Source organism: Leucopleurus acutus, assembly GCF_964270905.1.
Source record: "Leucopleurus acutus genome assembly, chromosome: 5".
Taxonomy (NCBI): domain Eukaryota; kingdom Metazoa; phylum Chordata; class Mammalia; order Artiodactyla; family Delphinidae; genus Leucopleurus; species Leucopleurus acutus.
The window spans coordinates 62081626-62105968 of NC_139147.1; the positions used below are offsets into that span (position 1 = coordinate 62081626).

At 39.4% G+C, this 24343-nt stretch overlaps 1 protein-coding gene across 2 annotated transcripts in view; it reads right to left on the reverse strand.

The window, feature by feature from the left end:
- Positions 1-8958: 8958 nt before the first annotated feature.
- LSAMP (limbic system associated membrane protein) overlaps positions 8959-24343 on the reverse strand; it is a gene marked incomplete at its 5' end in the record, with an annotated part of 646055 nt that continues 630670 nt past the window's right edge. The window contains 2 exons of one of the 2 annotated variants that reach the window (XM_082840215.1): positions 8959-9204; positions 16411-16443. In XM_082840215.1, coding sequence (XP_082696341.1) covers positions 9107-9204; positions 16411-16443 — 131 coding nt within the window. In that variant the 3' untranslated portion in view covers positions 8959-9106. The remainder of the gene's footprint in view (positions 9205-16410; positions 16444-24343) is intronic. The other variant, XM_082840216.1, reaches the window with a different exon arrangement.

The following is a 24343-nucleotide window of genomic DNA, read 5'->3' on the forward strand; positions in this document are numbered from 1 at the left end:
TGTATCTTTTTGTATAATAAAACTGTGATCATAAGTATTACACTTTCCTGAGTTCTGTGAGTCATTCTAGAAACTATTAAATCTGAGAGGTGAGTGGGAACCCCTGAATTTGTAGCCAGCTGATCAGAAATGGGGGGGCCTGAATTTGTGGCTGGTGTCTGATGTGAGGGCTGTCTTACTTGAGAACTATGTCTTTAACCTTGAGTTTGGCAAACTCATTGAAGAAGGCACTTTCAAGAGTTTTATATAAAATTCAAATTTGGGGAGATTGGGCCCTTAAACTATCTCTTTGAACCGGAGGGGAGAGGAGGTTTTGCTTCTGTCTGAGACCCTTTGCTGATTATTGAAGGCGATCATGAGTGCTCATTCCCTCACCCTCTCCCCCAGCCACCCACCCTGATTTGGGATCAGTTCTCTTATTTTTTCTGACCCAGTTTGGCAGCTCAAACTTCAGACCCTCCCAATCACTTCTGATGCACAATTAGTCAACCTCACCCCTTCGAATTGCTTATTTCTCATTTCCTCCTGCTATGTCCTGTCTATCCTGGGCAATGCTATGGGGATTCTATAGAGATTCTGAAAACGTATTGTGAAGGTAACAGCTCTCAGCAAGAATAGAGAACAAACTGCTTATTTAATAAGTTTAAAAAAAAAAAAAGTGGCTTTAGAAGGTAATTTATTTCCTCCTACTGCTACCAGGTTGGAACTTATTAAAACTCAACCTTAAAGATAACCCCTATTATGGAGATATACTCCCTAATGATTTTTGGTATCATGTCCTAAGGTCTCACTCAAGTCTAACAATCAAAAATTCTTAATGCTTTATCTGTAGCTTTTCAATGGTAATTTCTGCTTATTTCTTATGAGTCCTTGAGGGAGAAAAAGAAAAAACTTTCAGAGACTCTCTTTGCTTAGATGAAGACAATTACTGTAAATACCACATTACCTTCTGTGATAGAAGAGACACTGATAGAGGGCCTGCAAGTGATTCTTCCGTGTGTGGTCCATCCCTTCTTCACATAGTTTTCATTATCATTGGCTTCATTTCCTATCTTATTCATGAAAAACTTCCAAGAAGCAGTGCAGTCAACCACGAGATCACTGACTCAGGTCAATAAAGACACATCTCCTTTTCACGTTTATTTCATTTTGTTTTAAGATCACAGAAGAGCAGAGCATTCATAAGTGTAAAGTAACAGAACAGAGAAACAGAATTTAAATACATTTAAAAAGAAAAGGAAAAAAGCTTTTTTTAATTTTAATTTTTTTTTTTTAACACACACTACGCTTTTTATTTTCCTTCACAGAGCTAGTATCCAGGGGGAAAAAAATCCACCCAATAAACAAATATAAAAAAGCCTTGAACAACAAAAAACCCAAACAGAAAAATGGCCATGAGTTTTTGTCATCAAGGAAAGTTTTGTTTATGTCTAGAGGGATGAAAAAAAGGAATATACTCATATATATATATTTATATGTATATAACACTGTTAATAAGGAGAATTCTAACCAAGAGCAGAATTTATACACCCTTCAATAGAGCAGTGAGAAGGAAGGTGGAAGGGGAAGGAAGCTGGAGGTTTTCTCCCATGCTTCTCTCCTTCTGTAATTTCCTCACTTTACCCTTCTCCCACTCCCAGTAAACACTTAGGGAGCAGAACTTGGTTGTAATTCACCAGGATGAACCTTTAACATTCTCTGGTGAAGAGCAAAGACTCAGGGAAGTGAGTTTTTTTTAAAAAAAGGCTCCAGATAGCTTAGAATTACTGCCGCATGCCAGGAAGCTAGTGGTTCCAAGGGTTTTCTTCATTTGCAAGAAGCAGATTTTTACTCTGTACCTGGCTTTACATAGAGAGGGCTTGTTCAGAGAAGAACATAGCTGTGGGAGTTGCCCAGGAGCATCACTCAAAAAGAGGCACCTCTGAAATCACCCTGGAAATGGGGAGTTGTCTTGTGGGCAGGTCATTTTCCCACTTAAAGGGAGTTTCATACATACTCTAAGCACATTGTAAATCCTTATCTATCTAAAGTGATACTAATGCTGGGAAGTTATGAATAATCCCTGCTTTTCAGTGCACAGGAGACTCGGATTCTTTCTGTTCTCTTAAGCAATGAATGAAAAGCTACCATTGGACAGATGCTAAGTTGAGCATCTAGCATAGCGTGGGGCTATACTTTGTTGGGTCAAGACAGGTGCAGCTGTGCTCAATCCATCCAGAACATGGCACACAGTAATTCCTCATTAATCAGCTGAGAAACCATCCTCTCTACTTATGCTCTGCTCAGAGTACTTAACTTTCACATTTGATTTTGGCCTTCACAACTCTTACTATATTCAGCTCTATAACCTGCTAAAATGTGTTTATTTTTGTCCTATTTTCAACTTGTCTTTTTAAAATGGTCCTGATTTGTACTTTTTGAAAATGAGGTTTGTTTTCTCTCCATCCATTTACTTGACTACAGAGCCTATAAGTCAAGTTTAGGGAAACTTATGCCATGAGAAGTTCCTTCCAAAACAAAATATATTATCTTGTTCATTTTTCATAGAACAGCCTTTGAATCTGCCTGGGACCACATGCTTATGGCCACCAGCACAAGCAAAGAGTTTTCAAGGACAACCATTTACTATCATGAGGCACTTGGCCCAGGATGAGAAACAACTGTTTCCCTTCACATGCACAACTTCCTCACTTATTACATGCCTAATACCTAATCTGGCTATTTTCTCCCTATGAAAGATTATTAGAATATAGTTCAACAGTTAGATTTTATAATATTTTAACTAAGGAAACAACTCCAGCTCTCTCAATGTCAGCAGCATAATTTGAATGTGTCCCTTCTCTACATTGTTAAGAAGTTTTGATCAGAAGAGAATTATACAACCAGTCCAGGGACCCTGTATTCTAGAAAGTTTTGGCTTTGGAGATGGAGATGTTGGCATGATGGTTCTGAGAAGTGAAGATCAAACTAGATCAAAGTGATCAAACCAGAGATGACAAATAGCTGCTTAGAATGATGAGGTGGGCACAGCTCTACAGGAGGATTAAATTCTTATTCAGAATCAGAGAATTTAGAGAAGACAGAAGTTTTAGAGACGTCATTCAAATTTCTCACTTTCCGGATGAGAAAACCAAGACTCAGAAAGTTTAACTAATTTACCTAAGGTCACATGGCTTGCTTATAGTACAGACCCAGGGCTAGGACCCAATTTTCCTGACTCCCAATCCACCTTCCACCTACCTCACTTTATAAAGTTGTCATTTATATTGGGTAGAGGAGTGTACTTTAAGCGTAATATTAATTTGACCTACATTTCTTTCGATAACAGTCTTTGCAGAAAATTCATGTGGTCCCTGTAGTGATCTCTTTGATGACTATTTATGTACCAGCTGTGCAGATTGCAGAAGACATGTATATGTCATTCTGTTAAACACAACAGACACTTCAAAAAGACTTCAAGAGAACGTGCCTGAGAGAGATACTCCCGATTAAAATGATTCTGTCCTCATTTGCAACAGTCAGGATAGATATATAGAAAATAGATCTACCAGGGTAAGCAAGAGTAGCTCTTTCCTAGGGTGATTTAGCAAGATATTTCTCAAGGATATAACATATTTTTTTTAACACCCCTCAATTTCTTAGGATTGAGATGACAAAGAAGCTCTCCCAATGACTTTGTTGGATGGAAAATAAAAACTGAATAATATTTTGCTCATCAAGGTATAGGTAACTTACTTTCCTTGGAGCTGTTGAAATGAGACTTCTTAGGTGGTAAGTAAGAGGTAAAGAAGACACTTGAGAGTTGATGTAACAGACACATGAGCGCTTAGAAGTCCGTCCTTCCTGTCTCTCCATTTCCCTTGCTCTGGGGTCAGGTGAGAAAACTGTGGCAACAGTTGGGAGAGACCCCACTTAGGTCCTGAAGGAACAAAGAGGTGGCCTCCTGTGACCTGATCAGGATGTGAACCTTTAACAGTTCTGTGGGTCTGCTTCCTTTTGCTGAGACAACCTCATGTTTGGGCAATTAGTCATCCTTCTTCCCATTCTGACCTGTGACATGCTTTGGTTTTTATTTATTTTTATTTAATATGTTTTTCCTTTCAGATTCATAGGTTTAGCTGAACTTGCGCCCTGCATGAAAAATGAAGTTTACATAGTTTATATTATGTACATAAGCTACTGATTTACACATGATTGGTGCCTAATTTATTAATCAGCACACAGTATGTAAATGCGCTGAAGGGAAATCAAGATTTTAAAATAAGTTTTCCATGATATCCATAAACATTTACGCTGGTGCAAATGCTAAACCTACCCCTAACATTAACACCAGCTTGCTTGCCAACAGGAAAGTCATGTGCGTTGCTGGATGAAGAAAAATTCTTTCTTGAATATCAGTTGGCCACGTTTAACAACATAGCTGCAAATGAGAATAGTTTACTTCTCTTCTATTGTATGCACATAAATGTAAACTCCATTTTGCCTTTAGTGAGACGTTTACAGATATTATGCCAACCGCTCTGGAAAATTTACACCACTGGAGCAAATGCAGTCTTTGGAGAAGAAATATTTTAAACACTTAAGTAAAGGAGCCTTCCTAAATTGGATTTGCATTTCTTAACTCAGGGTTTTTATCTAACAATTTTTTGTGGTGTGTTTAATATTTGTCTTCAAAATATTAATAGTTTTTGTAGGTCAGGTATAGCATTGCACTTATATTTCTATTAAAAAAAATGATAGTTATTAGGAACCAAGACTAAATACAGGCTGAAAGGTTTTAAAGTTGAAGAGAAAAATAAGGCCATGGTTATTCCCATGGAACATGGTCCATAAGCAAATTCCTTTTAAACAAATCATTACAAAGTAGAAAAACGGGGCTCCATGTCTTTCTAAATGAAGCATAGCTCTTTTTTTAAAACCAAATTCAGTACTTTTCTTCCTTTTAACTTTAAATCATTATTCTAGATTTGTTTTATAATACATACAATATTGTAAATATAGCATCTGTAAAGATAAGATTTAAAAAAAATACATACACATATATATTATTTTTCCACAAATAATTCAAGACCTGCAAAAAACAAAATGGGAAATTCTGGGACACAAGCCAACAGAAGCAGTCAAACCACAACTAACCTGGGGATGGAATCTATGATTCTGGAACGGTTAAGAAGCTAATAACTTAGTAGGTAATAACTCAGAAACAGTTTCATGCTGAGGAGTTTAGTTTTTGTGTGCAAAGGAGGTAAGTCCATTTTTGGAGGAGAAACAGATCTTTGTTTCTGTCCTCCAAGAACATGAAAATCACGAGTACTTTTACAAGGTCTCTATGAATAGCCCCAATTGTCTGAAGACGTAGTAAAAAAATGCTCAGGGCAAGGGTGACGTCTGTCTGATTTGGAAGAGAAGGCAAAGGTCAATGGGACAATTCCTCCCAGCGGAAAATGAAAGGACTTTTCCCTAAGCCTTAGTTCTTTTACAGCAGAGGGATTTTATGTCTCAAAACTAGTAAGACTGTTCCTCCAACAAGGCAAAACGTTCTGGTGAACAATTGCACAGAGGATATAATTCTGCAATTGTAAAACCTAGGACAGTTTTCATTCTTCAGGAACTGCCCTTGGTCAAGGTCATTTCCGCTTTAGTTAAGTGCAAATCAGGTCTAAGGATTTTATTCTATGAATGGTAGAGTTTTACTTTGCATACAAAGGACATTAAATATATTAGCCATTCAGTTTAATTGATGTATTTCACTCCTTTCAGTATACTGCTTCCAACCAGTTGGTTCTTTTCATTGTAGGGTTTCAAGCTTTGATTACCAATGGACAAAATTCTTGAAGAGATTTATCACACTGTGATGAACTAAATTCCAAGAAGTCCCATGTTTAAACTTACTCTCTCGGTGTCAGTTCTCTGGCTTCTACCTTTTTCCTGACCTTTCTCCAAACTACGTTTTCTTCCATTTTTCACATTGTTTAAAAACATCCTCAAACCTCTGAGGTTTGTGGGGTCAATGATTGCTCTGAAACAGGAGACAGGACAAAACACCCAGATCTTACCAGAGATATAAGCAAACACCACAATATTCAATACATGTTTAATTATGTTTAATATACGGACCATCATAATAAAACTCAGGGAACAAATGGTGCCGACATGGCAAAGACATGCCTTTCAATGGATAATCTCCTTCCATAACGCCAAGACCTTGTCCTCAGGATAAGGTAGAGACAATAAGAAATCTAGGTGTATGATTAAATTCTGTGACGTGCCATGGGGATCTGTTCCTGAAATTGATACTAATCAGAATTAACTCCTATTACTTTTCTCTTCTTATATATCTTTAAATTAGCATGCACTCCACTACAGCTTCCACTTAAGGATGAGGCTGACTCTTCAATATATGGGAAATATTGATCATCAAGGATGATAAGCTTTTATTCCTGCACTAAGAAGACTAAACTGTTAGGGAAATCCCTGATTGTCAATAACTTGATGCTGCATAGGAATATGGCTCGCCGTCTCTATACTTTAGTAGCTACCATCTTGGATAAGAATGTCAGCCCTACGTCAGGATCTGCCACAAACACTTCTACCCACCACCAAGCCCAGTGTGTCCTTCTATTTCATGTCTAAACTGCAAAATCATAAAAGAAGTCTGGTGCTAAGCTTTTAAAACAAACAACAGAATTCCCTAGCAGAGATTAAGATTACTGCTCAACAAGGAGATCATTACCTTCAAAGATGAGATTCATTGCAAAGAGCCTTCAATTAATAAAATCTATTAAGATAAATTTCATATTTATTTAATTTTTCTTTCTTCCTTCCTGCCCTCTTTCCTTCCATCCTCCCTCTTTTTTCCTTTTTCTTTCTCCCTCCCTGTCTTTCTGTTTCTTCCTCCCTTCCTTCCTTCCCTTTCTGATTTACAGTTACGAAGTTTCCTGTTTTACATCACATAACAGCTATTTCCCAGGTTTTAAGACTTGGTGAGGTACCATATTTGGCCCTGCTGAAATACATTCAATTACGGACCTCAGTAACAATCCTCTCTCCTTTCACTAACTGAGCCATTTCCAATGCCTCCTATCTAAGTGAAAGCAATGGTTGGTTTCCTGACAAAGATATCTACACACAGAGAGCCAGATCTCTCTGTAAGGCTTTTCTTAAGAAAATCCTTCCGGTGTGGTGGTGATGCCAAGCTTTGTGGTATGTATGTAAGTTTTGCCTAAATGATTACAAGTTTCTCAGCTCTTCTGGTTAAGAACTCACATTTCAATGTTAATGGCAAGATGGCTCTTGTAGATGTAAACTTAAACACTATATCCCCCACTGTATCTTTTTCAGGAGACTAGAAGCCAAGACTGAGCAGGAAAGATGGAATATAATGCCGTTCCCAGTGGAGTGGGCAGCCCTAAGATAATGATGGAATACTGTGAACAGTGGTGCTGCAAACACCATCAGTGGATGAGAAGGGAGATGATGTGGGCCACCAAATAAAGTATTAGCCTAAAACACCAGGACAGAGAGCTGCAAAGGAGCACAAGGAGGGGGTCCTTTTTGTTATGGCTAGTGCTTTGTATTGGGGCTGTGATAGTATTTCTACCATATGAGTAGGGACCTGGGCACCTGTGCTTCTCCCGCCTTGCTTATGCTCACTGTATTTTATCTGAAATAGGGGAAATCTCTGCTCAGGGAAATCCATGGGGCAAATGCAGTGTTATTTGAAGATTGGAGACGGGGCAAACCAGGGCTGCTTAGGATCTCCACGTGGCTCTTCATCCTTTCATTAGGACTTAACACTTGGAGACCTTCCTGCTTCTGGGAATTTGCTCCACACATGCTACTCATTCCTGTGGCACAGCAGGACCAAGAGTCTGCAAAAAGCCAGGAAATACATGAATCCCTCAGACGTGGGAAACAAGAGTGAAGTCGGTCAACCTTCTCTCTTAGGTCACCTCATACGCATCACTGATTCTTTCTGCTGTTTGCTCACCCCATCAATAGTAGGCACTTTCACTGACAGTGATAATCTGAGTGACTCTGGACTGGGTTCTGACGACTGCACTGGGAGGAAGATGAGGTTCTGCCCGGAGGCGGGGCCCAGCTTGGGCTGATACACACAGGTCCTGTGACAGCCGTGGATGGGGGAGCAGCTCTGCGCCTGGCCTCCTTCCCATCACGGCCCCAGTCCCTTGTCACAGCCGCATCTCAAGATTACGATGAGCGACAGTATCTACAGCACAATGAGTCTATGTACACATGGACCGTTCCCTCGGCATGCTTTAGAGAGAGGCGCACGCGCTCACACACACGTACACCCACGTTGAGAGCGAGAGACAGCGCGCGCGCGCAGTGGAGAGAATTAGAATGGCGCTTCCTAGCATCTGCGGCGTGACCAGTGCTGGGGGGCGGGCGGGGGAGAGTGAAGGGAAGCGGCGGGGGGAGGATAAAGGGGGCATATCCCGGACAGATGTGGGGGAGATAGAGCACACTGGAGGGAAAGGAGATGGTCTTAAAAGTTGGAGAGAGAGTGGAGGCAGGAAAGCCAGGTAAGGCTCAGGGCAGGACCCCATTGATAGTCTGAATGGCTATGAGTCAGCTCAAATAAAAATCAGAATAAAATGATGATGGAAGTATAAACACCAAAGGCAAGACCTGCAAGACAGTATTTTTTCTTTCCCCACAAATGAAAAAAGATGAAGGAAGGATAAAGTGTGTGTGTGCGTGTGTGCGTGTGTGTGTGTGTGTGGTGGTGGTGGTGGAGGGTTAATATCCATCTGGTACTTCTTCAGTTGTCTTATTATTACAACATTGGATCTCTTTACCATGATGGAGTCTTTACACAGTATACATTTGCTTAGAAATACACATTTCTTGGTAGAACTTTTCCCACCCTGAATTATACGTCAGTTTTTATTGATGGACTTTAAAATTGTTTTAAATGTTGTATTTTCTTCTTCGTTTTCTTATTTTCCCTTTCATTTATAAACACACAAAGTTGTGAAATAAACGGTCTCCCCCCATCTCGCTCTCTCTCTCTCTCGCTCTGTATCCTGTGTGACGCATTTTTGTGTGTTTTTTTAATTATTATTTTTAAACTTTTATTCTGTTAACATTTGCTGAGAAGGCAGAGCAGAGATGCTGCCAGCAGCCACAGTGGTACGGCCAGACTGATGGATCCGTTTATTCCTCTCACCGACCCAGGTCCTGCAGTGCAAAAGAGAGAGAGAAAAGAGAATGGTTACATCTGGCCCACTCTATGTCACAGCTCACAGCTGACTGTGTCAGAGGTAAGACTGGGCCATGTACCAGCATCTCAAAGTCAGGGCACTTATATGCAGCCCAAGAAGGGCTCACGATCTTTTCTAAATCCTTCTCCTTGAGCTATAAGTATTTTAAGGGTTATCTTGTATGATGGAGGAGTGGCCTCCTCTTTGCCCAACTTCATCCTGCACGCCCTGCTCTGCACAGCACTGCGATGCCGGCACTCATTAAGATTCCAAGCATTGGTGAGTGTCCTTCAGCAGCCAGACACGGGCTCCTCCAGCTGATTCATCACAGCATCTCCATCAATAAACATGGAACCAATCTGTGACTCTCTCCTTTCTCGGGGGGAAGCAATAATTATTTATCTGTTAATGGGGAGGGGAATTGTTTCAAAGTAACATTTATGGCTGGGTGGCACCTTAGCTGCAAGGCAGAAAATAAGTCAACTCATTGTGGAATCTTAAGCAGCAGCAGGGGGTCATCTGGTTCAAAGTCTTCATCTGACACTCTAAAAATAAAAACTAAAGACAATAACAACAAAAACAAAAAAGCCTAGCAAGGCAGGTCCAAACCAGAAGCAGAACTGAGGCTTGAACTTGCCCAGAATTCATCCTGGAGGGACTGTCTGTGGGTTTCCCAGTGCCACCTGAGTTTTTCCCAATGTGGACACCATTTGGAGGATGTGGGTGTAGGAATGGAGAGGAAAGTGGGGAAGGGATTTGTGTGCTGACACAAAGAGAATTGAGGCAGTAAATGTAGGTCCAAAGAGCTTGTCTCCTATGCTTTGCCTCTTGCATTTTCTCCTTTTATATAGTTCTGTTCATTTAGATTCATTACAAGAGAAAAATAGTAGTATTTTTCATACCAAAGACTTTTGAATTTAAGACTGTATGCTTACCAGAGGTAAACCCACACAAATATGGTCACCTTATCTTTGATAAAGGAGGCAAGAATATACAATGGAGAAAAGACATCCTCTTCAATAAGTGGTGCTGGGAAAACTGAACAGCTACATGTAAAAGAATGAAATTAGAACACTTCCTAACACCATACACAAAAATAAACTCAAAATGGATTAAAGACCTAAATGTAAGGCCAGACACTATAAAACTCTTAGAGGAAAACACAGGCAGAACACTCTATGACATAAATCACAGCAAGATCCTTTTTGACCCACCTCCTAGAGAAATGGAAATAAAAACAAAAATAAATGAATGGGACCTAATGAAACTTCAAAGCTTTTGCACAGCAAAGGACACCATAAACAAGACCAAAAGACAACCCTCAGAATGGGAGAAAATATTTGCAAATGAAGCAACTGACAAAGGATTAATCTCCAAAATTTATAAGCAGCTCATGCAGCTCAATAACAAAAAAACAAACAACCCAATCCAAAAATGGGCAGAAGACCTAAATAGACATTTCTCCAAAGAAGATATACAGATTGCCAACAAACACATGAAAGGATGCTCAACATTATTAATCATTAGAGAAATGCAAATCAAAACTACAATGAGATATCATCTCACACGGGTCAGAATGGCCATCATCAAAAAATCTACAAACAATAAATGCTGGAGAGGGTGTGGAGAAAAGGGAACCCTCTTGCACTGTTGGTGGGAATGTAAATTGATACAGCCACTATGGAGAACAGTATGGAGGTTCCTTAAAAAACTAAAAATAGAACTACCATACGACCCAGCAATCCCACTACTGGGCATATACCCTGAGAAAACCATAATTCAAAGAGTCATGTACCACAATGTTCATTGCAGCTCTAATTACAATAGCCAAGACATGGAAGCAACCTAAGTGTCCATCGACAGAGGAACAGATAAAGAAGATGTGGCACATATATACAATGGAATATTACTCAGCCATAAAAAGAAATGAAATTGAGTTATTTGTAGTGAGGTGGATGGACCTAGAGTCTGTCATACAGAGTGAAGTAAGTCAGAAAGAGAAAAACAAATACCGTATGCTAACAAATATATATGGAATCTTTATAAAAAAAAAAAAGGTTCTGAAGAACCTAGGGACAGGACAGGAATAAAGACACAGATGTAGAGAATGGACTTGAGGACATGGGGAGGGGGAAGGGTAAGCTGTGACAAAGTGAGAGAGTGGCATGGACATATATACATTATCAAATGTAAAATGGATGGCTAGTGGGAAGCAGCTGCATAGCACAGGGAGATCAGCTCGGTGCTTTGTGACCACCTAGAAGGGTGGGTTAGGGAGGGTGGGAGGGAGATGCAAGAGGGAGGAGATATGGGGATATATGTATATATATAGCTGATTCACTTTGTTATACAGCAGAAACTAACACACCATTGTAAAGCAATTATACTCCAATAAAGATGTTAAAAAAATTAAAGTAAATTAAAAAAAAGACTGTATGCTTAGACAATGACATTCAAAAGAGAAATGGTGTCACTGTAATTATGTTTCACTTGGAAGTTTTGAGGGCACATATGGAGATCAATATGTGTGAATGAGTGTGTGAGTGTGTGTGTGTGTGTGTGTGTGCGTTTAAACCTATGATGGTTTGCAAATGCAATGGAAGCATTCTCTGGTATGTAAACGTTTCCAAAATTGTCTACAAACATACCAGATCAGATGTAAAATAACACGGAAAATGTTGAACTCAAAAATGTTTTCTTATCTATGTTTTATGTGAATAATAATAGGAACAACAACAACCAAATACAACCAAGGAACAACTATGTAGCAGTTCTTACAAGTACTGTTATAAATGCTTTACAGATACAAGCACACAAGCATGTTATGAGGCAGGTACTCTAGTGAACCCTGTTCTACAGTGAGATAAGGGAGACACAGAGAGGTTAAATCCATCGCACGAGTTTACACAGCTAGTAAGCAGAGGAGCTGGGGATCCCCCAGGTGGCTGGCTCCAGAGACTTTGCCTGTCACCACTGCACAGTGAGGTTACACAGTGAAGGGGTGCTGGTGAGTCCCTTGTCAAACATTCGGCAAATAAAATCTGGGTTTGTTTAAAACAGTAGCCCAGAACAACGAAAACAACAGGAAGGAATCCATTATCTTTGAAAAAATGATTTTCATTAGAAGATTTTTTTACTAGAATGCCTTCTTGAGAATATTAAAAATATCCCCTAATATAAAAATATGAATATATACAAAGTTTGAACAGCATAGTTCCAGGATAAAATGAGTGTTATTATATGTTTATCTATGGAAACACAGAATAAACAATGTAAATATTCAATCGCTTTAATTTTTCTGAATGGCTGTAGGATCCTATTAATAAAAGGCACTGTAGCTACCTTCAGGTTCACGCCTTTCGTGAGGAATTAAGGTTCAGGAAGATTTTACATCCTGCACAAAGCACCTGATTAGTAATTGTTGACCAGGCCCTAGTGTTCTGAGTCTTAACTCAATGTTCTTCCTAATTCATCTCCCCGCATCCCATTCTTTCTGGCCTTTTGGGACCTTTCAGCTCCTTTAACAGTATCTCCCCAGGGCTTCTGGCACGATGGCAATGTGTTTCCCTATCATTTTAATTCCTCTTTAGGCTTTAGATGTCATGAGCTCTGTGGCACATTTGTTTGGATTAGTGTGTCAGTGATGCTTCCAAAACAAAGTCTACACACAAGTTGAGGTCATACGGGGTTAAGCAAGAATGATTTTTGTTTTGCCCTAGGGATAGTATGAAAACAAAAAGTTTTCAGAAAGACTCAATTCTGCCTATTAATCTCACTTTTAGTGCTGGGACAGGCTAGATTATCTTTCAGACGTCTTGGAGTTGAGTGGTACCTGGGGGAGTCTGAAAAGTCTAGTGTTACCATTTTATTTGAAGGGTAGTAAATATTTGAAAAAACAAAAATGCCATCATTGAAAAATATATATGCATATATGAACCTAGATAAACATTTCATATATAACGCTCTTGCTAATGTATGTACACACATATATATGCAGATACCAAGAGAAGTATATTTGTTATATGCATACTTATATATACACATATGTTATAGGTCTTTTAATACACATAATTGAAAATTCACTGTTACTTTCACATGCTATTCTATGTTATACATAGGGAATCCCAGTACAACTGTGCTAATAATCTTTAATTTTATCTCTAATAAAATTATTATTACATAGTTGAAATGTATTTTGTGGATCTGTTAAAGATATTTTCATCTCTATCAATTACTATTTATTAAGCACTCTCATATAGCTGTTTGATGTGCTTATATGACTTCCTCTTTTCATAATTGGTTTTGAGAAAAAATAAATAGGCTTGAAAAAGTACAAGGGTAAATGGGTGATAGTTGTGGAATCAACACAAATGTGTGTGCAATTACAGACATGTATATGACTGCATAGGAGACTATTTCAGTTAATGGCTATTTCAGGGAAGAGTAATCAGCAAAATCATTAATTATGTTTTAGTTCATAGTTATGAAATTTCTGCTTATTTGTGGAAATGCAAATAATAAATCTTATTTCCCACGCCAGATGGCCACACTCAGCAAGTGCTTTTATATACTGACAGATATAATGAAAGCAAGAGTCTGCAAACATAAATTAGCCTTAAGAATAGATGCGCAAATAGAACCACAATTCAAAAATTGCTGCATGTTTTTCATGTAACAGACAAAAATCATATCTTGGTATTTAGCCACATCCTATATGTGTATATGTGTTTATCTAGTAAACATTCAATAAGCAGTAGAATTATCATTATTGTTATTAACTCTAGAAGTCTGGATTACAGAAAGGCATGAAATACCTGAATCAAAGGCATTGGTTTGTGAACCGGATCAAGGCTTTTAATGTTTGACCTGAAGGTGTGCAATTTAGCTGCCGCAGGATTGGGAATCTTGAGTCAACACACCAGGTCAAGGTTCTCAGCCCCAGGACAGGATGAGAGGTGAGACTCTGTATCAGGGTCGAAGCCGGACCACACTTTGCCATGACAATGCTTATCAAAGGGAATTTGTGATTAAGGGCAAGATTGATAAAACATCCTGAAATTTCAGGATCTGAGAATTTGGGGGCAAGTCTTTACCTTACAAATCTGATGCAGGATGCTAAACCAACTGATTTGTCTTTCAGTAAAATCTCAAGGAAAGGACAAGGCGATCTTTCAGCACCTGCTTTAGAGAGCGTGTGCTTGGAGACACTTTGTGATTCAATGTGGCCAACATTTCTGTTGCTTCTCCTGAATACTTTGAGCTTTTTTCCAGGATTTGGGACCAGATTTATTCAAAATAATCATTAACCACACCCTCAGTGATCACTGGGCATTCCTTCCAGCCACTAAGGCGTCCAGGTCATTTATAATTTTATTCCTGTACATAGTTCAGCCATACAAGAAAAGAAGGGCCAGATGAGTTTAAGTTTGAATTCTTCTTAGAATTACTAAGGATTGACTGACTAAAAAGAAAACAAAAATATAAACGATATACAAAACAACTGTTAAGCAAAGAAGAAAAATAATCTCCTAAATGTCTCAGTATCTAGATGCCCAGACTGTGAGGCCCCCCTCAGTGTCCTGGGAGCCATGTTTAAAGGGAAAAAGACTGACTTTGGCGCCACCTGCTTTCCACTCTCCGCCAGTACAGCTTTCTCTGCGTGAATGAATCCACTGGAGATGACAGCCTATAATTTCCAGGCTGGGGCAGATTGGAAGAGGGGATATATTAATATTTTCTTTGACCCGTGTGTCTTAGAATTAAATTTGGGTTCCTTCTCCATAATTCTTTATGCATTAGCTCCTCTTTCTATAAAGTGAGTCTTGGGTAAGGCTGAAGTATTCTCACAGTGAAGTGGGATTATCATATTTTTTCCATCAAAACAGCATCAAATATTTTGACTTGCAAAATTTTGAAATTTTAGGCCATTACTTAGAATTTCTTTGAATGACACGAGGCATTTTTCTCGTTGGTCTTTGAAAAAAAAAATCCTATGCCCTATTTTTCCCTCCACACCAAAGCTCTGTGGTATCACTAAGTTCTACTAACACCAGCTACTTAAGATTCAAATGTAATTGATAATCATGGCATTGGAGAGGGAAGAAGGGCTGAAGAGAACGGTAGTTTATACTTCTTGTCCCAAATAATCTTGGTCCTATGTACATATTTTTGGTCACCTCTTCCCTGCTGCATTCTGTGAGGACTTGCTAGCACTGGTCATAAACAAGGTGCTGGACCTTTCCTGGGTGTAACCAACAAAGTGTCCACAATCTCTGAGGCTCTTCACTGGTAGGCTCTAAGTACCACAAGAATAGGTTCTCACTATTGAGCATGATCTTGGTAGTCTCATCCCCTTTGAAACTCAGAGAAGAAGACATCTTCATAGGAGACAATTACCAAGTGGGTGGCCATGAAGATTTATGGAGGGTGGTGTCTGCTAAACAGATTTTTCCATGACTCTGGTCTGGGGACAGACACTGTTAGGGATTTCTGTTGGTTTTGTGAAGATGACACCTCAGAATTGGCAACTTGTTTGAATCTTAGGGTCCATATCCTGAAGCTTTGAACTGATGGCACTGTCTTTGTAGGGGAAAGTATACAACTTATATGCCACGTGGCTGACGAAGTTATGTGGGGCAGGTGGAGGGCACAAAATACTGGGATATCCCAGCAGCCCGGGTATAGTGTAGCAGGGTGAGGGTATATGAAGACCTGGGAGAACGCTCAGGCAGGAGGGGATCTTAACTGCTCAAGTGCTTCGTTTTAGGAGACCCTGTTCTATCTCCTTTAGCAATATATCTACTTGAACAGCCAACAAGGGATGGTGAAGTAGAGTCTCTGGCTCTTCTGAGAGCCCTGTCATTGGGCAGTGAACGTTTCCCAAAGTGCAGCTCTGCAAGAATTAACCACGGGCACTTAAGGAAAGTGGGAGGGGGAATGACTTGCTCAGTTCCAGAGATTTAAAAATGAATAGCTTTCAAAAGCAATATTGGGGTCACGGGTTGGATCACGGGCTGTTTTTCGCAAATGAGAAAGTTTACAATTTGGGAAAAATAGTAGCAAATGTGTTATGGAAATTATTATCACAGATTATTGAAATGAACTAAAGTGTATAAGGCCCCGATGCACTGCTGTAGAATCTTAATTTTAACACACAGAAGGTAATCAGAAATAAGAACCATACCTTTTTGCTTGAAGTGCACGGTGGTGCCAATTTCTAAAAGGGAAACATTTAGCAAAACAAAAACAGGTAAAAAGTTCTGTATCAATTGAGAACAAGCACAAAGGTAGTCTGGTACTCTCCACTGAAAGGAGCATGAGAGGAAGGGTGGGAAGAACACTCTCAGAGGAACATATATGGGTAGAGATGGAAAGAAAGGCACACGGAAAGAGACTGTTTTGTTGGAACAAATGTGCAGTTGGAGGTGGCAAAAACAATTTGCAACTACGAATACTTGATGTAACATGTGATGTGCGCAGACAAGTACAAGAACTCTGAGTATGACACGTAAAAGTACACTTGACCGCAATTTAGGGGAATGACAGGATGTGTCTGGCCCCCGACCGCATTCTACCATATTGCTCCCGGTTTGCTTTCCTCAAGCCAATTGCCTTTCTTCCTTTGCCTTTCTTCCGTTACTTCTAATACACTCAATCCATTCCAACTTTCAAACCTTTGCACTTGCTGTTTCGTCTGCTTGGAGTGTTCCTCCCCAGACCTCTGCCTGGCCTACTCAGTCACTTCATTCAGGTTTCTGCTGAAATGTCAACAACGCAGGAAGGATTTCTCTCATCACCTTCTCAAAAATGGTATCCTCTGTTACTTCCTATTATTTTACCCTGATTTACTAATATTAAGAGCACCGATCACTACTTGGCATCATGTCATACACTTACTTATTTGCTTGGTCAGAATTGATCTCCTCTGTTAGAACATATGTGCCGTGAAGGCAGCGACAGTGCATGTCCTGCCGACCATTGTATCCCTGGGGCCTAGATAAGAGCCCGGCATGCAGCAGGTACTCAATAAATATTTGTCGAGTGTATAAATAAATCTCAGGGTTGGAAGAGCTTCTATAGGTCAAATACTTGCCTTCCCTTTTAAGTATCCTTATCAATTAAACCACAGTACTTAGATCTTTAGGAGTAAATATGGAACATTTCCATAGGATACTTTGACTCTCAGGACCAGCTGAATGACTGCTCAGATATAGGAGCCCAAACCATGGCTGTTGGATAGGGATTTTCTTCTCTTTGAAGATCAGCATGTAGCCCTGCATCCCTGAATGGCATGCTTTCACTAAGTGACTTGGACTCTCAAGCCAAAGAGATGATTTTGATTTGGACATCCAGTCTCCTCACTGTCCTGCTTGAAACTTGTTTATGCTTTCTTATGGCTTCCGGGATAAAGGCTAACATCCCTAGCATGACATCCATGGCTCTGCCCTTTCACCCCTCCAGCCTCATTAATGTTTCTCATCTCCGCATTCCAGCCCACAAGCTGTCTTGATGCTCCATGGTACCATGTTTCCTCTGCTGTGGGGCCTGTGGCTTAATGATATCTCTGCTAGGAATCCCACTCGTCATTCAAACTTCAGTTACAGATTCCACAGAGGTGTCTTCCTTTGACTCCTTGGTAAGATTATGTCCCTTTGTTATAAGCTCTGTTCTCCTTCATAACACTCAACTCAGTTTTCATTTCAAATGCGTTTGTCTGAGGTTTTGATTAATGCTTATCTTCACTAGTGAACTTTGAGTTCCACGGAAGCAGAGGCTGAGTCTGTTACTGCTCCCTGTTTAGCACAGCAAATGCACGACGGCACTCTGAGTGCAAAATGGGCCAAAACAGAACGGGCAGAATCACTGAAGTATGAGAAAAATAAAGGTATGCCAGGCATCCTCCTAACAGAGGATCTGAGACTCTGTTAAGACAACAGAGAATCTGAGTAGCTGAACTCTTTATTCTCTGATTTAGCACAAAGGGGTCAGATCTTCAGAATCATGTCTGCAAAGTTTCTGAGGTTCAGAGCAATCTACTAAGCCCGTCCAAAGGAGACCACAACAAGAAGCTCTCAAACAGCACGGTGCTTTCTAGCATTCTTATGATGCCAAGAAGAAGGGCACAATTATCCTAGTGTCTGAAGTCTTGAAAATGTTTGGCTACAATTCAGCGTTAGCAAAACTAGTATCAGCTGGACTGTGTGTGCATCTAAGGACAGTTTCCCTAAACTGGTCAGGTGTGGAGCGGGGGCTGGTGGGGAGCCCCGTGTGAATGTTCTTTTATACCATGAGTACCGGTGCACTTCCGAAGACACTCAAGGCCATCGGCACCTGCCCTTCTATCCTTGAAGAGTTAGTCCATTACTTGTAGCAGGATGGAAGTCCATTCAGAAGCTTGGAGCAAGATTTATGCTCCTCTCCTAGCAGAAGCCAGCAACTGATGTCTCTCTCACCTTAGAAGTGAAGCAAGATTCTATCAAGATATAAAACGCCAGTCTCCACCTGTTGACCACACTGATCATCGGACCACTAATGTTTCAACTGTATATTAAACACGCTGACACCTGTTTTCTTTCATAACACCTGATCTCACCACTTTTTTTTGAAATCAGCATATCACCTTAAAATTTGTGGAAAAGGCACTGTAGAGAATTGCTTATCATGATATGAGGAAACTGAGGCCCAGAGAGGCTAATCAGTTCTCCAAGGTCACACAAACAGCAAGAGGCAGAGCTGAGACTGAAGTTCAGGGCTCCCGGTTCTCCAGCCAAAACTCTGAACATTATTCACTATACCCCTCTGGAATTTTTATGACAGCAAAGCTGAGTAAGCATAGCCTATATAACTCTAGGGTTATCTATCACTGGGACATTTAAATGACTCAATATCGACTGGGGAAAGTTTGGCTCTGCTCTGTGCAAAGTACAACTCCTTTCTTTGGTCAAGCCTTTTGGTTTATCATTCTTCAGAATTTAGAAGGACCTCTCAAGGTCACAAAGTGAATGCTCTTCACCCAAAGGGGCTTAGATCTGTGATGGAATCATCTTCATGTAAAGAACACTTGTTTTTCCCTGCTCCATCCCAGGCCTCATGGAATAATTCCAAGCAATTGTTCAGGAACCTGGGCAAGCAGGGAAACCAATAGTTCTGCTTAAGCTATAAATTATCACTTCATTTCTCTTTGCCTCAGTTTCATCAACTGTAAAATAAGTTTAATCAAATGCTTCTTATAAATTTATTCTATCGGTTAAATTAATTATCATACTATGCTTAGAATGCTGCCAGACACATAGTAAATGCTCAATAAATAAGAGTTGCTGTTGTCAGGTTTATGGTAAAAATCCCTTCTAGGAAAGATTGTCAGTTAAAGTTTGGCAGAAAAAGAGAACAACAGATCTTAAAAGTAAGCCATAGCAGTGCAGTTTCAAAAAAATTTTCTTTTTAAAAATCTGCAACACTATGGATGAACAAAACAAGATAATGCTAGCACACTGAAGTGATAGGGATGCAGGCTGATTAGGCAGCAGTTTGGTCAGGAGAAAACTAGCAATGGGTTAACCAGTCACTGGCACAGGCTTGGGCAAAGGTTTGTATGTCCTAAATGGATTTCTTAGGGAACAGACACTCCCCTACTAATCAATTAAAAAGAGTTCAACAAAATAATTTAAAAAACATTACTCAAATACTACACTCTATGAAGAAAATGTCACAAAAATTCAGACAAAAATATACACTTGTTTAAAATATCTTTAAAAAGCAAACTAGCTTACCAGTTAAATTTTAGGAAGTCTTCCCTATCGCAATAAATGAACTAGTTTGTGAAATACTAATGATCTTAACACTTGGAATTCCATTTGTACTTAGAAAAAGGGAACAGAGTGCTTATTTTGTACAATTATTTCCTACTCATCCTCTTCTGTTGGAATAGAACATTCTCTTTTGAGGAGCAAAATCCCGGACTTTTTTGCCCGGGGCTCTTTGAAAACTTGGTTGTATGCTGCCATCTTGTGGTAATACTAAGACATGTTCCTTTGCGCCGTCTAAAATAAATCACCTTTGTCCACGAGGTGGCAGTAGTGAGAAAGAATTTTTTTTTTTCTTTCCCAGAGCAGGCATGAAATGTTATTTGCAAAAAGGAGTCTCCTATTATAGGCAAGAAAAAAAATTTTCTTTGGTCCCTAACAACTGACAATTATTCTTTCTTTTCCAACGTGAAGGAAATCTCAGGTTCTTGATTAAAATTGCCTTGCCAGGGAATACCAATTCTGTAGGGATTCCCTGGACATACCCATTAGAATATACCTGAAACCTACCATTTTTATGCCTCTCGAAGACTTCTCAACACACGTCGATCTTGCTTTAGCAAACACACTTAAAAAGTAAGCATGGCAGTGCCAGTCTAAATAGTAAAATAAAAAGATAAATCTACTGCAGCAATACAATGGACAAAATGTTGGAGGGTTCTAGTACAGAGGCAGTTCTAGACTTCTGCAGAAGCATTATTGTCATATGCTTAGATCTCAGCTCCTGATGAAGGCGTACAAGGAGGCAATGGGAAAAATAATTTAATACCAGAAAAAGCAAGTGCCTTGACAAATTTATTTATGCTAATCTGTCTTTGACTTTTGACTTTCAGATTCTTTACAACCAGCCATGTTATACAAACATGCATCATCAGAAAGAGCTGACTGGGCTTTTCTCATTGGCATAGACAATGTCTTCCTTGTTCACTACTGTAGCCTCAGCTCACTACTTCTCTAGCACAGAGTATGTGTTCAATAGATCTGCTGAATAAGTGTCTGAGTACATAAATGAATAAATGAATGAGTGACTGAGTGAATGAATTTATCAATCAATACCTTAAGAGCTGCCCTCCCTAAGATTCTAGGTAGGGGGAAATTTTATTCTCTGAAACAACTATGCCTTAACACAAAGGCAAAATTATTGTTGTGAATTCACAGTCATTTAAAGAACCATATGGGGCTGGGAGGTCCTTTCATTAGTCCCCAAATCCCTGGCAGGTAGAAAATTTTCTGGAGGGCTAAGCTTTATTTAAGAACTCATGAAATTTAGACCTTAGAAAATAAAGACCCAAGATGTTCTTTTGTTCAAAGGCCAGAAGATTTAGTCTTTCCTCTCATCTGCCATTATGTGGTATAATTAGGTCTCTCTCTCTCTCTCTCTCTCTCTCTGTAATTAGTATGAGTGTTGTGAAGGTGAGGGATGCTTCACTGGAAGCTCTAGAGTTTACAGTTTGGTAACTCCCTTAGTACCTGAGGAAATTTCCGTATCTATATTTATGAGCTGTTTTGGCATTTTGCCTTCTTTGAATTTCATGTGGGAGAGGAGGTGAGGGTACAACGAATCCATGAGGAGAAGAATTGATTTTCAGTACTTTGACTCTTAAGAACTTATCTCTAATCCTATGCTTATAAGCATTCATTCTAATCCACAGGTAGGATATGTAGAGTTTAGCGGTTTATACTGTCCGTGCAATTGTTCTAATTCCAGGGTATTTACTTGAATGTAAACGGCTCACTTTTCAATACACCACAGCCATTGGAGCAAGGAGACATTCTCTGTTGCATATGGCACGACTCTTTCTATGAGGCCAATCTTCTGATATGTCCCAGGTTTTGAAAATGACATGTTAGAGGACTTAAAATAACTAATCGCACTTTTTTTCTGGGCCAGAATGAATAAGAGTGTATGTTCAGGGCAGACGGAGGGTCCAAATTCAACAGATTTAATCCTCCAGTTGCCTGGGAAAAGTAAGTGAGGGACAGAGTTAAAATCATTAAGAAATTTAATGAAATTAATGTATAAGAATATTCGACGTGATGCGTCTTCTTCCTTCACTGATGCTGAGGACCTGAAGCATGACATTTGTGAAGTGTCCTCCATGGGAATTTATGATTTTTTTGTGCTCTTTTGTTTTTTTTGGTCAAGGTTTTGAAAAATAAAATCTTTATTATAGTAGCTTAAAAGGGGGACATTTTTATTAATTCAATTTTCAAAGCCACACTCTGAAAGTTGTTAATTTCTTTCTCAATGGTTTCTCTGCTCTACCTGGAGGCTTTAGGGGTTAGCACTTCTACTTACATATTATTATTATTTTCCTTTTTACATAGGAAAATGATATGCCTATGATTTCTATTTGGAGTGTTAGAGTTTTAAATTTCCTCTTTTACTATATTCACTTTTTGTAAACCCTAATGCCTAGTATTTCTAGAGGAATGTTCTCTGAGAATCACAGTAATCATTCTGCGTCTAGTTCAGGGGAAAAGCCAACATACAGAAATGGTTCTAAGAGTCAACATTTAAGATTATTCCTGTTTTCTTAGTTATATCATAGGTTGATCATTATCCTGACTACTAGGGAAATACATCAAACTGGCTGGGAAAACTAAAAAGTCTTAACACGTCATCAATATTTGAGAAAGGAAGTTGGCCTCCCCCTTAGCTAGATTTGGGTCAGAAAGGAATCCTACACTTGACTTTCAAATGCTCCTAGGGGCTTTTCCTCTTAGAGTTGACTGCGACCAGGAATGAACTTCAGATGTTTGATGCTGTTTTGGAGTGAGTCAGAGATATGAATGATTTACCAAGTTTTTTGCCACCTTAGACATATGGTGAGAGCTCCGTGGTGAATGAATGAGTCAAGCCAAATCAGAACTAATGCTGACATAATTTCTCATTATATGGTAAAATAATTGAGACTCATTCTTTATTCTCATCAATTAGTGAACCAACCCTCTACTAACTAAACATTCGATACTAAGGAGAATTGGAGAAAATATTTTTACAATAAAAGGTCATTTCATTCAAAAAAGACAAATTTGTATTAATACCCCAATTTAGAGAGAGAGCGTAGGAGGACCCACATCTGAAAGGAGGACTTTTACTGGAAATCCTGGAGGGAATTCGCTCCAGGAAATCCACAAGGGAAATCGCTTGTAAAAACGAGTCAGGTTTGACTTAGGACCTGGAAGAGTTGAGAGAGCGCTTGTGCCTGTGGAGAGAGCACTGGCTTGGGGGCAGGAACACTGCTCCTGGACCTGCCTCTTCTGTGACCTTGAGCAAGCCACAGGAACAGGCCCAGCCTCAGAGAGGGCAGAAAAAGGAGAACAGGTTAGGTGTTTTAACCTGAATATTTCACAGTACACTGACAGCTCCAACATTCAGATGAAACATTTGTTTATATCATTATTAATGGTGCTATCTCTGGGGAGAGAGATTATATATAATCTTTATTTTCTTCTTTATAGTTTCATATATTTTCATATTCTTCCATAATGAGAATACATAACATTTATTATCAGAATGGAAAACTATTTATAAAAACAAATCAATGCATTTTTTTAAAAAACCTCTAAATCTGGGGAAAAGAAAATAATCAATTTCTGCTTTAGCTTTGGGTTGACATCATTACAAAGAGAATGAATGTTTTCCTCCACTTTTTAGTTGGCTGGTATCATACAGTAAAACTAAAGAGAAGCTAAGATAGGTGAGGTCTGACTTCTATAAGGAACATCGTCTTTACAGCATGAAGTGACAATGCAATGAGAAATGTAATATATGGGTCTATGAGGTCCTTCTGACTGCACGCTTGAAGTAATTGCCCTGTAGAGTGAGTAGAGATGCACGAATTAACTTTAACTGCTACGGGCTCTGCTCAGTTGTGATATGGATGGTTCCAGAGAGTACAGACTCACTAAGCACTCCTGACATAAAGAGAGGGTTTCATTAAGTCTCTTACAGCAAAGTCAGCCTTCGCAAATCCTGCAGATTTCTTATTTAGCCTGAGAGGTTTAATTTTTAATAATCAGTGAATTAAAATGTTAGAGAATGCCCAATGGGCTAAGTTTAATAAAGGAGTTTCCCTGGGCCACTCCACCTGAAAATATGCATAAGATAGAAAAACTTCAGAAGCAAATTTGTTTGAATCAGCTATCAGTAAGGTATTAGGGCCAGACATGAACCTTCCGTCTTAAAGAAGAAACACGTGCTTCTGCCCTTGAGCCTGGAACACGCCCATTGCACCTGTGGGTAAAATCGTGGCCTTTGCCCCTCGATGGGCAAATCGTGGCCTTTGCCCCTCGATTGTTTTTAAGAAC